The 15,344-nt window shown below is 45.5% G+C and overlaps 1 protein-coding gene across 1 annotated transcript; it reads right to left on the bottom strand.

Annotated features, from left to right (window-relative positions):
• On the bottom strand, positions 1-9,625 carry tmem160 (transmembrane protein 160). The gene is made up of 4 exons (XM_048522253.2): positions 9,354-9,625; positions 4,895-4,919; positions 4,184-4,276; positions 1-2,133 (listed from the first exon to the last, which is right to left on the bottom strand). Exons 1-4 carry the CDS (start codon positions 9,531-9,533, stop codon positions 1,880-1,882), a joined length of 552 nt encoding a protein of 183 aa, XP_048378210.1. The 5' UTR covers positions 9,534-9,625; the 3' UTR covers positions 1-1,879.
• Positions 9,626-15,344: the final 5,719 nt, after the last annotated feature.

Below are 15,344 nucleotides of genomic sequence, written 5' to 3'. Positions count from 1 at the left end.
TTCTGTCTGCTGACTCCTCATTTAATATCAGTTATGTTACATCTTCCACAGCACTTCAAGCAGAACGTGAAAGCAGTAAATGTAATCAGCAAGGAACAGAAACACAGTAGCTCAGTGACACCCTAATGACGTGTTTCTGTAGTACCTTTTACCTTCCCCCACTGCTAGTACACTCCCAATGCACTTGACAGCCAACAAATTTAGTATCAAAGGTTAGTCATGGCTGCGATGTAAAGGAACTGGCCAACCAAACCATGCACAGTAAGATCCCACAAAATGAGATCTACAGCCAGACAACTGGTCACAGCAATGCTGGGAATATGCATACAACTTGCATCTACATAGCACCTTGAACACGTTAAAACATCCCTGCAGCATCAAGCAAAATTTGATGCCAAGCCACAGGAGGTGGCATTTGGTTGAGGTGACTGAAAGCTTGGTCGAAGAGGAAAGCTTTAGAGTGACTTGTAAGAAAGGACGAGAGCTGGAGAAGTTTAGGAATGTCAGTGGCAAAAGTTTCCTAGATTTGCCAATGGTGCAGCAATTAAAATTGGGAAAATTGCACAAGAGACCAAAATTACTACATGGCAGATGCCTTGTAGATTGTGGGTCTGGATGAGGTTTTAGGTGGAGTGGGTGTGTGATATGAAGGGATTTGAAAACAAGACTGAAAATGTTTAACTTCAAGCCTAACATTATATACATACATGTTACAAAGGAACCCCCAGACATTATATGTACATTCTTTAGAATACATGACTATACATGCAAATGAATTAAACATGTGTCTGCAAGAGAAACCTCTGGCGAAACAAAAACCCTATCTGTTTAATCTGGCATATGATGACCTCTATCTTCCGTTGTCATCTTGCTGGATATTGAGAAGTTATCGACGCTACATCCTCAGTGACTTTATATACGAACACACATTTTCAACATCTTAAAATATGCATTTTATTTTATTTGTTCATGTTGAAGTGCAGAATAACACAAACCACTTGTGAAATTGACAGTTAAGTGGCCAACCTGTAGAGCTTTGCTCTGAGGTTTCATTTTTTACAATGCCAAGGAGGTGTCAATAAATAACCCAAGGAAGGAGGTTGGCTTTATCACACAGAAGCTTCGAATTAGAGCTGCACAGGCCAAAGACCACGTGCAATAAAAGGCTCGCAGACAGGGCCTGTTAATAAGACGAGGTAATGATGCAGCACACAAAGCCATTTGGCCCATTGCAAGCTGGACTTTGCTTAATTCCGGTAACCTCATGATGCTAAGCCTGGGTATACTCTTTGAAGCCTCTCTCCAGGCCTGAAAACTGCTCTCCATTCATAAGTCAGAACCTAGTGCAAGGCTATTTAATCACATGGAAGGATAACAATAAATCTAACAATTATCCTTACTCATTAAACATGCAGATTACAGTAGGGCTGTTAGAGGAAGTCTGGAGGAGGATCAGGCTAATGAACTCAGACTGGGCTTTTGTTATTTTTCTTATGGCCTGTGATTGCAGTGGATCCTGTGCTCCATAAAACAGCCTACTTCAGCCTCTTTGATGTAGGAAGCTCCCAGACTGGTACATCTCCGAGCCTGACCAAAAACAAAATAAAAAAGGAACCCAGACTACATAAATGTCAAATTTAAATTCTTTTCCTTAGCTCAGTGATTAAATAGAAGTAAGAGTTTACATTCATGTAGCGCTCTTCATGATGCTTGATGTCCCGAAGTGCTTTATAGCTAATGAATTAACCTTGATGGGTCAATAATTGCTTCAACATGGGAACTTTAAATCCTGTGGACTCATAATATGTATATACAGATTTCTACATATGCAAGATTCAACTCTCAACACCCGATTGCCTCCTTTCCGTCTCCGCCTTCATTACTTGTCCGATTTGTTCTTGCTGTCTTTTGACTTGCAGTCCTCGCATTCCTCATCATGGATGATCTCCACTTCTAGCCGCCCGATGTAAAGGGAGACAGCACACAGCCAGAATAGGGCCACCGCCCCCACCACCAGCCCACTCACCAGAGCTGTTGGCACAGACAGCATCATCATCCTCCTCAGCAGGAAGAGGTTAGCAATGTACGAGCCACTCCCGTAGGAAATACAGACCCCGCCAAGGATGAAAAATCCTGGAAACAGAGGGGGGAGGAGATGAAAGTTAGAAACTGAACAATATATGCAAAACTGGTGAAGGAAGAAGGGCACAAGGGTTTGTATGGCATCTTTCACAATGACAGAACATCCCAAAGTGACCACTGACAACTAAAACATTTTAGGATGACAAGAGCGAAATATTTGCTTTGTTTAATATGTTTGTTTTAATGAGTAGAACTCAAGTACATAAAAGTTTCCTAAAGAACTTGAATTTAGAGACTCATTTTCATCAGGTCAAAGCAACCCAAAAAGTTTCACAGTTGGTACTTTTGAAATGCATTCACTACTGTTCTCCAGGTGGCAGTCAATTTGAACACACTAACGATCCCACAACGAGGGTCCCTCTACACTTTTAAACTGAAAGTAAAGCACCCCTACACTACCTCCATCAAACACTCCCACGACATGTGTAGGCTTAGATACAGAGGAAAGCATCCTTTAAACTATCCTCATCAAACACGTCCACACAGGGACAGCACAGCCAGGTACAGAGTTAAGCAAGTCATTTTATTGTACAGTTTAAATGGCATCGCCTTTCAATGGGGAGGCAATGGCCTAGAAGCTAAACTATTAAGTCAGAGACAAAGATAATGGGGACTCACGTTTGAATCCTATCACAGCTGATGGTGGAATTTGAAATCAATAAAACTGGGAATTAAGAGTCTGATGATAACAATGAAATCATTGTTGATTGTTGAAAAAGTCTCTGGGGAAGGAAACTGCCATCCTTACCTGGTCTGGGCTACATGTGATTTCAGACCCACAACAATGTGATTGATTCTTAACTAACCTCTTGGCAATTAAGCAATAAACACCCAGCAACACCCACATAATAAAAAAGAACACAGTTTACAGTTAAGAGGTTTCCCCAGAGAAACCTTGGTTAAAATGCTATCACATTTTTAGGCTGCTGGTTTCTTCTGAAACAATCACAAAGCCACGGAAATATCCAATGGATTCAAGATATTTCTGCAGTTTTGTTCTCCTGAGGCACATAGGTTAGTCAACCATTTTACGTTGAGAGCTGGCAGCAGAAGTGACTGAATGCCCATCACTTATGCTCTTCCAAGAATGCTGACACTTCTAACAGTCTGCACTTCATGTAGATTCAGTTCCATTCTGGACAGATGGCCCCTAACTCCCTCAGGGAAAGTGAGCACTATTAAAGACAGCCTGATCATCAAAAGGATGGGCTGTGAGTGCAGTTTTGTCAATGCCATCTGTACACTGAAAGCAGTCAAATAAAAGCTATCACTGATGTTGGTGCAGTGATACCAGCAATTGTTTAATAGTGTATTTGTAAGACCAACAACAGGCCATAAGAGTCCAAAGAACTAACTAATCCTCTCAAGTATGCCCTGATTTTTTGTTGCTCCAGCATTGGTAGCCATGCTGCTTGGGCCATAAGCTCTGCAATTCCCTCATTAAACCCCTATACCTCCTTTAAGACACTTCTTAAAGATTTCCTCTTTGACCAAGCTCCACTGTGCTAATATTTCCTCCTGCGGCCAAACTTGGGCAATGCTCCAGCCTTGGACATTTCACTACACTATTAAAGCACTACGTAAATGCAACTTGTTGAATGTCCCACAGGCTGAAAGCCAAATCTTCACTGGTCCAATGCAATCCAAATAAGAGAGGAGTGGCTGAATGGATTTGTCCCTGGCCTAGTAATCCAGAGATCCTAGGGACATGGGTTCAACAGTGCAGTTTAAATTCAATCTATAAATCTGGATTATAAATAAAAAGATGGTGAACCATGAAACTAGTGTCGATTGTTGCAAAACCTCTCTGGTTCACCTCTTTTAGGGTAAGAAATTTTCCGTTCTTACCTGGTCCGTGACTCCAGACCCACAGCAATGTAGCGAACTCCTAACAGCCCGATGAAATGACCCAAACAGTTCAAGGGCAATTAGGGACAGGCAAGAATTTCCAGCCTTACCGTCAATGCCCACATCCCATGAAAGGATAAAGAAAAAAATGTGGGTGGTAGCACAGTTGTACGAACACAGTGGAGTCACTTACCATAAGCCGCCTCTCTTCCTGTGTCACTCTGCATATACGATATCACTCCGACTCCGGTTGCCAGCAAACCATTCCGAAACCAGGATAGGAATCCTATGGGAAAAGTGGAGATGGTGTAACATATATTACGCCCAACAGTTCAACTCCTGTTTGGTTCCATCTTCTGCCAGTGGAGGCATTTGCTCCTGCAGTCGCAGTGCCTCCAGACAGTGGCCACCCTGTGAGTGAATCAGACACTGGGAGTGGGCTGTTGGACCGTCACGACATTGTAGCTGAGTTCAAACCAACATCTCTCCTCCCCGACAACTGATGTCGAAAGCAAAAGGTTTACCGGTGGGAGTCATCGGGGTCATGACTTGGGGGAACCGTGCCTGATCTATCTTGCCCCAGGTCTCCAAGGGCACTTGTGCTGGGGCAGGGCTGCAATTCCTGCCCTGACTATGACCATCTGGGTTGGCACCGAACTCGAGCTGCCAGCTAACATTGAAGAAACTGCCTTTTTATGGCATGATGAAGCTGCTTCATAAAAAGATGTTGCATCTAATCTGCCTGTGTTGGTTCTTTGTAAGAATAACTCCCTTAGCTCCACTCACCATGCTGACTTTGTCTTCACAGAGGTAAGTTTTATATTTTAGATTCGGTTGCCAGAAAACATTACATGTACATCTTAATAAAAATAATTTCATGTGGTTTTAGAAAAAAAACATATACCTGTTTCATGGGCCTTCCTGAGCATCTGTGAAAAAATAAAGAAAATTCACAAAATGAGCATCACATACAGACTCAGTACAGATCAAATTTGAGAACTGGACTAATCACAGCCTCATAGCACAGGAGCTACTCAGTCCAGCCTTTCCTCAGTCCACATTGACACAGACCTGAATCATTGGTCCCGCAACTAACCTATCCAACACTGGGTTGTTCCACAGGAGCCCTCAGCCCACTCTAGTTCACCAGGCGCACAGTAACACTGATCGGTCTCCAAACGGCGCAAGGTCCAAGCTAACAGGCCCACTCTTACAGACATTGTGTCTCTGCAACAATCACTGGATCTACAAGGAATTAGGAAGGCCAGTAAAGTGTTGTCCTTCATTGAAAGGGGGAGAGGGTTAGAAAAGTAAAGATGTCTTGCTCTGATCACACAGGGCACTGGTAAGATCCCGCCGAGAGCAGTGCATGAGCTTCATTCTTAATGAAGGAAGGACAGACTTGCACTGGAGGCAGTTCAGGTAAGGTTCACTTGGTTGGTCCCTAGGATTAAGGAGTTTTTCTCCAGAGGAAAGGTTGAGCAATTTGAGAACATAACGAATTTCCCTCTGATCTCTCCACTCACTGCGTGGACCTCTGATGTCCTTGCATGGCAGCAGCTGGAGGTAACAGAGTGAATAAGTTGACAGAACAACTTACATGTGTAGACTGTCAGTGTGGCTGTGCAGGTGGCCATGCAGTTCACAGGCAAACATCAGCCTGCTTTCACTGGAGTTTAGAAGAATGAGAAGTGATCTTATTGAAACAAATACAAAAGGGGCTTGACAGGGTAAAGAATGTTTCTTCAAATGGGAGAATTCAGAACAAGGGGACCTAGTTTAAAGTTGTGGGTTTCTCCTGAAGATGACTAGAAACTTTTTCTCTCACAGGGTCGTTAGTGTTTGGAATTGTCTTTGGTGAACACATACTTGATCGACAGGGGATTCCAGGGTTACGGAAACAGGCAGGAAAGTGGAGGTAAGGCCATAATCAGCTTAGCCTTGAGTTTACTGAAGGATGGGAAGGTCTTGAGGGCATTTCTTAGATCTTCCGTAACTGAGATTCAGTGTGGGGCAGTGAGCACAGTGGTAATGGGCAAAGTTGACCAGGTGCAAGTTTGGACATGGACAATAGAGTTATGGATAGCCTCAAATTTACGGAGAGTTGTAAGTGTAAGGCTGGTGTTTTACACCCCTGGACTCAAGGTGATTAAGCAATAGATGGGGTTTACAGCAGCAATGAAGGGACATCATATAATTAGGACTGAAATGTTATAACACCATCTGTGCAATACATTTTCCATATACTTCAAAACATGTGACAACTTTACACGTCCTGTAAATGTTACTGGTATTACTTCCTGTCTATGCACGGATAATGGTGACTTGCTATGTATTTACTGTCACCTGCCCGTTGGTGGTGGTGGTGTGTGTGCGTGTGTGTGCGTGTGTGCACGTGTGTGTGTGCACATGTGTGTGTGTGTGTGCACGTGTGTGTGTGGGCGTGTGCACGCGTGTGTGTGTGTGTGTGTGTGTGGGCGTGTGCACGCGCGTGTGTGTGTGTGTGTGCGTGTGTGCACGTGTGTGTGTGTGCGTGTGTGTGCGTGTGTGTGCGTGTGTGCACGTGTGTGTGTGTGTGTGTGTGGGCGTGTGCACGCGCGCGTGTGTGTGTGTGTGTGTGTGGGCGTGTGCACACGCGTGTGTGTGTGTGTGTGCGTGTGTGTGTGCGTGTGTGCACGTGTGTGTGTGTGTGTGCGTGTGTGTGTGCGTGTGTGCACGTGTGTGTGTGTGCGTGTGTGCACGTGTGTGTGTGTGTGTGTGTGTGTGTGTGTAGCCAAGTTCTACATGTTTCCATTCTCCAATCGATTTCCACACAATACATAATAATTGACATTTCAACCTTAAAACAGCAATCATGCTACACAGCTCTGTTCCTGCACAATAACAGGTAACAATGGCCTAATGATAATGGTCTATGACGAAGTGTCTGTTACCTCCCATAGAGGTACACGAGATGGTCATTCAGCCCACTGAGCCTACTCCACCATTCAATACGATCATGGTTTATTGAACACTTCAATGCCTATTACCCACCACCTTCCCACAACCCTGTACACAACTGATAATCAGAAATTTATCAGTTTCTACTTTAAGCACACTCAGAGACTGAGCCTCCACAGCCCTCTGTGGTAGGGAAACCTTCGAGTAAACAAAATTCTTATCTTGAATCTATGAGGCATTTCCCTCCTTTTTAAATTGTGCTCCCAGTTTGAGAGTCATTAACTAATTTCTTGATCTTCTGTCATCGTTCCTCAACTGTTTTATTCTGCAAAACTCCTTTCCCAGTCCACTCCAGTCAGCTCTACCTTCATTCTCTTTTGTAATTATTTTTATTCAAGTAGTTTCTGACCTGAGTCTATTCCTCTCAAACTGAATGCAGAATTCAATCATGTTATGGTCACTGTTTCGGAGAGGATCTTTTACTCTGAGATCATTTATTCAACCTGTCTCATGACACATTACCAGATCCAAAGCAACCTGATCCCTGGTTGAATCCACAACATATTGTTCTCAGAAACAGTTCCGAATACACTCCATGAGTTCTTCCTCATAGCTACTTCTGCCAATTTGACTTTTATAATCAATGGGAAGATTAAGGTCATCCATGATTAATGTACTCAGAGATAGTAAGAACTGCTGGCGCTGGAGTCTGAAATAACCTAGTGTGGAGCTGGAGGAGCACAGCAGGCCAGGCCGCATCTGAGGAGCAGGAAAGCTGATGTTTTGGGTTGGGTCTCTTCTTCCGAAATGGGGGAGGAGAAGGGGGCTCAGAAATATATGGGGGGGGCGGTTTGGGCTGGGGAAGGTAGATAGTGGTGGGGATTGGTCCTCCCACCTCACTGACTGTGTTATGATTAATGTACTGCCTCTTTTAAACATCCGCATCACTTTTTGTTTAGAATCTCAGAAAGCAGGCTATTTGGCCTATCAGGTCCAGACCGACCCTCCCCCCACCTAGAACCACCTCCACACCTTATCCCTGTAACCCTGCATCTCTGATGGCCAAAGCTGTCTATCTTGTACGCTGCAGGCAAAGATTCCCTCAGGCGCGGTATAATAGCAAGACCATGCAGATGCTGCAACAAATGTGCAACAATCGCCAGACAGGAATGCTCCCTCTCAACTGGGAAACACTTCAGTGGTCAACAACATTCGGCATCCAATCTTGGGGTAAGCGTCCTCCAAGGTGGATTTCGAGATTCACAACAATGCAGAATTGCTGAGCAGGGACTGATAGCCAAGTTCCATAGCCATGAAGACAGCCTCAACTGTGATCTTGGGCGCATGTCGCACCACATGTGGTCTCGCCACACTTCTGTATCTGTAAAATCTTCCTTACTGACCTGTTTTGACCCCATTACCTTGATAAATTATTATGATCTCTCCACCTTAATTAGATTGTACAGTTTTGAATTACTGATTACTTTGGTTAGACCCTCAGCATGCAACTCATACCTATCATGTTATTTCCAGTCATTTGGATTGTCTCAGGCATCAGCCTTCTTTTAAACTTTTTGTAATTACCTTTCTGCTCATTGAATTGGATTACAGGTTACCCCTCTGCTTGTTATTCAGCTGTTGACACTTTACTCACACCGTCTGACACTCTTGGTCATTTGCAGAGACTTATTATTTGACATCCCACTCACCATTAGTATGATCTCTTGATCTCTCTGCCCATAGATTCTGTATCTGCACGCTCTTCTCTCATTCATCACCTGACGAAGGGGCTGCACTACAAAAGCTTATGATTTCAAACAGACTTGTTGGACCAAACCTGATGCTGTGTGACTTCCGACTTTGTCCACCCCATCCAACATCTCCACATCAGTCCAAAGACGTGCAGGTTCGGGTGGATTGACCGTGCTAAATTATGCCATTGTGTCCAGGGATGTGCTGGCTGGGTGGGTTAGCGTGGGGAAAATGCAGGGTTTCTGGGATGGGGCGGGGTGCTCTTCAGAGGTTCACTGTGGGCTCGATGGGCTGAATAGCCTGTTTCCACACTGTAGGGAATCTATAATTTCTTGTTCCATCTTGTAGTCCAGGCAACACCTCCACGTAACAAAGCCACCCCACCACCCTCCTTCTTCCTACCCATCCTTTTGAAAAGCCACATTAAACCCTGAATATTCATTTCGATCCCCTTAACATCTCACAATATCATTTGTTTACATAAGGCAAGGTATTTGCTACGTTTTAGATTTGTTTTAACTTTTAAAACCGTTTAATTTGTTCCATCATATTTTAGACGAGGAACAAACAAATTCTATGCAGAAAACATACTTTCTTTACCGATTGTTTTCACCATTTATAACATTTCGCTGATGAGCAGTTTCATTTCATTGACACCCAGCTCTCCTCACCCAGGCATCCGCCCTGTCCAGTTCGGTCACCCCCGGTTGCCCCGTACCCGAGCTCGAGGTTCCCGGCCTAGGCCCGGCCCGGCTTTGGTTGTGGCTCCGGCCGAACAAGCTGAATCCCCTGCGGGTAAAGTACGTGCCGATGTGCCGGCGCAAGGCCCCGAGTGCACGGAGAGAGGCCATCCGATCGCGGCTTCTCCTGCTGCGGCGGGAGCCCGGAGAAAAGGCCAGGGCCCCGCGGCGAATGGGAAACAAAAAAGCCAACTGAAAGCGAAAGCTGCCGTTCGGTCCTCCGGCCGCTGTAGGGGAGGAGGGGGGCGCTCAATTTGGAGGACTCCTCCCGCCGACTGATGCTGGGAGGACGCCGAGCTGCGCCCCCTGCTCGTTGGAGGACTCCGTGTCGCGGGACCGTACCGCCCGGCTTTCCATGGGATCAAACTGTGCCCTCTAATGGTTGGGAGGACATGATACCATCGGGGTTGGACACGCTTCGTTGGTGGAGTACCGGTGCTGGCGCCCTCTAATGGCAGGAGAACCGCATTGAATCAGGGAACATGGGACGGGTTGTAATGGTTGAAGGGGGACGATTCTAAGTGTGCCTCCTAATGGCTGGAAGACGACATGGCATGGGACTCTCGGTCGAAGGAGGCCATTCAGTCCATTCCGCCAGCTGCTCTTCAAAGGAGCATGATGATTTTTCTGAAATGGTAGGAACTGCAGATGCTGGAGAATCAGAGATAACAAGGTGTAGAGCTGGATGGACACAGCAGGCCAAGCAGCATCAGAGGAGCAGGAAGGTTGACGTTTCGGGTCTGGACCATTCATCAGAAATGAAGAATTTCTGAAGGATTTCTGAAGAAGGTTCCAGACCCGAAACGTCAGCTTTCCTGCTCCTCTGATGCTGCTTGGCCTGCTGTGTCCATCCAGCTCTACACCTTGTTATCTCTGATTCTCCAGCATCTGCAGTTCCTACTATCTCTCACGTCAGCTTTCCTGCTCCTCTGATGCTGCTTGGCCTGCTGTGTTCATCCAGCTCTACACCTTGTTATCTCTGATGACTTTTCTGGCGCCTTTTGCCTGTAACTTTGCACCATTTTTTATCAATCAAAATCCCATTCAATGCCTGCTTGAACTTGCCTCCACTACCATTTTCTAGATAGTGCATCCTTGACCCTAATAACTGAGTATGCGAGAACGTTTCTTCATACATCACATTTACTTCTTTTCTAGATTAAATCTATTCGCTTTTATTCATGATCCTTTTTCCAACTTTTTTTTTCCTTGGTATTCGACCTAAAACTCTCATGATTTTGAAGACTTCAATCAAACCTTCTCCTACCCAAGGAGATTAGGCCCACCATCATCAAAATATTTTTGAAGCTGAAGTTTCTCATTCCTCGAACTGTACTCTCAAGCCTCTTGTACAGAATTAACAATGTGCACACATAAAGTGTCACCCCTCCGACCCCCTCTGATATCTGCAGGACCATGGGGGAAATGAAAGGGAGTTTACACTGTAGGTAGGATGACGCATGAAGTGTTATAACTGAGGCATTTATAATGAGAATTTTTTATTCACTCACAGGATGTGAGCATTCCTGACTGGATCAGCATTTATTGTCGCACTTGTAAAGGTAGCAGTGAGTCACTTTCTTGACCTGCTTTGTTGATGAGGGTGATTTCAGGTATGGAAGAATTCTGTCATGCTCAAAGGTAAATCAGGTTGGGGACTCATCAGAAATTAGGAAAATGAGAAGTAACACATTGAAACATATAGGATTCTTAAGGGGCTTGACAGGGTAAATGCTGAGAGGAAGTTTCCCCTCAATGAAAAGTCTAGGGCCAGAGTGCAACGTCTCAGAATAAAAGGGTGCCAATTTGAGGCTGAGATAAACAGGAAATTTCTTCTCTCAGAAGGTCTTGAGTCTTTGGAACTCCTTGCCACAGAGAGCTGCGGGGCAGAGTGCTGTGTATATTTAAGGCTAAGGTAGATGGATTCTTGATCAGTCTGTGAATCAAAGGCTATGGGGAAATGGCAGGAAAATAGGAATGAATGTCAGGTCAGTCACGATCCTATTGAATGGAGGAATAGGCCTAAGGGGCCAATTAAAAAAAAACTCTTGCAGTCCTTTGGGTGCAGATGCACCCACAGTGCTACTAGGGAGGGAGTTTCAGGATTTTAATCCAGCAATATGTTTCCAGGTCAGGATGGTGAGGGTCTTGGAGGGGAACTTGCATGTTGTGGCATATCTGCTGCACTTGACCTTCTAAATTTGATGTGATTTGAATTTATTACTGTCACATGTACTGAAATATAGTAAAAAGTGGAAGTGGCCGTTGTTTTGGAAGGTGCCATCTAAGGATCTTTGGCCTATTTCTGCAGTGCATCTTGTAGATGGTGCACAGTGCTGCTGCTGAGTATCGGTGGTGGAGAGAGTGGATCTTTGTGGAGGTGGTGCCAGTCAAGTGGGCTTTCTCTCTCGGATGTATCAAGCCTCAAGTGTTGTTGGAGCTGCATCCATCCAGGTAAATGGACACTGTTCCATCACACTCCTGACCTGTGCCTTGTAGCTGTTGCAAAGGCTTTTCGGGAGACAGGAGAGGAGTTACTCACCGCAGGATTCCTAGTCTCTAAACTGCTCTTATAGGCATTGTATTTATGTTCACTTCCTTGTCAACGGTAACTCCCAGGATGTTGATAGTTACAAATATTATTTGCCACGTGTCAGCCCAAACCTGGATATTGTCCAACACAGAGAATGCTGGAGAAACTCGGCAGGTCTGGCAACATCTATGGTGAAAGACACAGAGGTAAATGTCTTGAGTCATACTGTACTCAAAACTCAAATTTCTCTTCCCACAAACACTGCCTGACTTCCTGAGTTTCTCCAGCTGTTTCGTTTCTGTGTTCAGCACACTGATGTCCTGTTTTGTAACAAATCCTAACATGACTTTTCCCCAGAATCTGCCAGGCAATGAGCTGAAGTTTGCAATTCCCACGTCAATTTGGATGGTTTCTGGAGGTTTGGGATGGCCACTGAGGATCTGGAGCTCACTGCTTGAAAGGGTGACACTGGTGAAAATGTCCTTGAAGTGCAGTAGTCTGTAAAACTGCAGACCCTTAGCTTGTAAATGGGATTAGGTTGACTGGTTAGCACAGAGAGGAGGGGCTGACTGGCCTCTCTCTGTGTTGTTATTTGCTTTAGGAAACACAGATCCCTGAACCCTATCGCTGCAATTACCCCCTCAATTGCTGAGTTTTAGGCGTCAGTCCGTACACTCCTGAGTAATTGTGCAAGGGGTTTCTATTGAGGCGCCCTGGGGCGGGGATGAGTTGCAGAGTTTAGCAAGGGCCACTGTCACCACAGTTCATCAAAACCCCCCCTTAACCCTCATGGAATTCCTGTGCCTCCCCAAATCCCATTTGGCCCATTGAGCCTGAGCCAGCATTCCAAATCCCTGCACATTCTTTTTCAACCTTTTCCATGAATTTAGCAATTCCCTTTCGATACATAGAACATAGAACATTACAGCACAGTACAGGCCCTTCGGCCCTTGATGTGCTGACCTGTCATTCCGATCTCAAGCCCATCTAACCTACACTATTCCATGTACGTCCATATGCTTATCCAATGACGACTTAAATGTAACTAAAGTTGGCGAATCTACTACCGTTGCAGCCAAAGTGTTCCATTCCCTTACTACTCTGAGTAAAGAAACTACCTCTGACATCTGTCCTATATCTTTCACCCCTCAATTTAAAGCTATGCCCCCTCGTGCTCGCCGTCACCATCCGAGGAAAAAGGCTCTCCCTATCCACCCTATCTAACCCTCTGATTATTTTATATGTCTCAATTAAGTCACCTCTCAACCTTCTTCTCTCTAATGAAAACAGCCTCAAGTCCCTCAGCCGTTCCTTGTAAGACCTTCCCTCCATACCAGGCACCATCCTAGTAAATCTCCTCTGCACCCTTTCCAAAGCTTCCACATCCTTCTTATAATGCGGTGACCAGAACTGTACATAATACTCCGAGTGCGGCCGCACCAGAGTTTTGTACAGCTTCACCATAACCTCTTGGTTCCGGAACTCGATCCCTCTATTAATAAAAGCTAAAACACTGTATGCCTTCTTAACAGCCCTGTCAACCTGGGTGGCAACTTTCAAGGATTTGTGCACATGGACACCGAGATCGCTCTGCTCATCTACACTACTAAGAATCTTACCATTAGCCCAGTACTTTGCCTTCCGGTTACTCCTACCAAAGTGCATCACCTCACACTTGTCTGCATTAAACTCCATTTGCCACCTCTCAGCCCAGCTCTGCAGCTTATCTATGTCTCTCTGCAACCTACAGCATCCTTCGTCACTCTCCACAACTCCACCGACCTTAGCATCGTCTGCAAATTTACTAACCCATCCTTCAACGCCCTCATCCAGGTCATTTATAAAAATGACAAACAGCAGTGGACCCAACACCGACCCTTGCGGTACACCACTAGTAACTGGTCTCCAGGATGAACATTTCCCATCAACTACCACCCTCTGTCTTCTTTCAGCAAGCCAATTTCCGATCCAAACTACTATATCTCCCAAAATCCCATTCCTCCGCATTTTGTACAATAGCCTATTGCGGGGAACCTTATCGAAGGCCTTGCTGAAATCCATATACACCACATCAACCGGTTTACTCTCATTTATGTCTCAGGATGGAAATGAGGATGAAGAACAGATGGTCTATGGGTCATTAAAAAGCTTTGTGCACTCACTGCAGGCAGACACAATAGTCTCTATGATTGGGCAGGCCTCGTTAAAGCAGATTCCCCAGATTTTAGGACAATACGGGGTGCCAGTACCTTGCAGCCACCCAATTGTGACCCATTCCCTCCTGTCAGTCCACCCCCACCCTGGCACAGAGAGAGGGCCAGATTTTGGGCCTCACTTTTGGCCTGTTTTCAATGGTTACATCTTCCACCTCATGGCTGCAGCATGGAGTAAAAAGTTCATAAGAATCATTGTAGGAATTCCCCTCACCATGTCTTTCCCTTCCCTCCTGTGTCTCAGTCCCCATCTTACCTTCCATTCCTTCACTGCACTTCCCCTCCTCTTCTACCAACCCATTCCTGTCCCCTTCCCTCTCCTATCCTATCCCCCATTCATTCACCTTCCCCAGGTCCAATTCCCTTCCTCCTCCACCCACCTCATCTCTTTCCCTTTCCTGCACCCAACTTCACTGTCCCTCAGTCTCCCTGGAGACCCTTCACTTTTGTCCCCTCACCTATCCCTTCTCCCTTCCTCATACCTCCAGCCAGTTCCCATTGTCATCTCTCAGTCCCCTTCCTCCCACCCCTCCATAGCCACATTCACCTCCCTACCCCTCAGTTCCCTTCCTCTTTCCCCCTTCCTGGTCCCCTCAGTGCCCTTCCTCCTCCTGCCCATCCACACTCTCCCCATGAGCAGTATCAATGTTGCTTTTACCCTTGAATTGGTATTCTTATGAAGTGTTCTGATGAGTGCAGGATCTTGAACAGATGGGCCAATGGGCTTGAGAAGTGATAGATGGACTTTAGGTTAGATGAACGTGAGGCGTAAGGCAAACGAGGTCAGGACTGAACAGTTAATGGTACGACTCTGGGGAGTGTTGTTGAAAAGAGAGACTGAGAGGTGCAAGTTCATAGTTCCTTGAAAGTGGAGTCACCGGTAGACAGGGTAGTGAAGAAAGCATTTAGTGCGTTTGCCTTCTTTGGTCATTGAGTACAGGAGTTGGGATGTCACATTACAGCTGTACAAAGCATTGGTGAGCCGGCTTTTGGAATACTGTGCACAATTCTGGTTTGAATTATAGGGAGAGGCTGGGATTTGTTTCCCTAGAGCATCAAGAGGGTGAGGGGTGACCTTAGAGAGGTTTATAAAATCACAAGGGGCATAGGTAGGATGAACAGCCAATACCTTTTTCCAAGGGTGGGGCAGTCCAAAACTAGAAGGAATAGGTTGAA

The sequence above is a fragment of the Stegostoma tigrinum genome, chromosome 39, assembly GCF_030684315.1.
Source record: "Stegostoma tigrinum isolate sSteTig4 chromosome 39, sSteTig4.hap1, whole genome shotgun sequence".
NCBI classification, from domain to species: domain Eukaryota; kingdom Metazoa; phylum Chordata; class Chondrichthyes; order Orectolobiformes; family Stegostomatidae; genus Stegostoma; species Stegostoma tigrinum.
The sequence above is the reverse complement of the archived record's forward strand: the minus strand, read 5'-3'. Positions and strand labels throughout refer to the sequence as shown.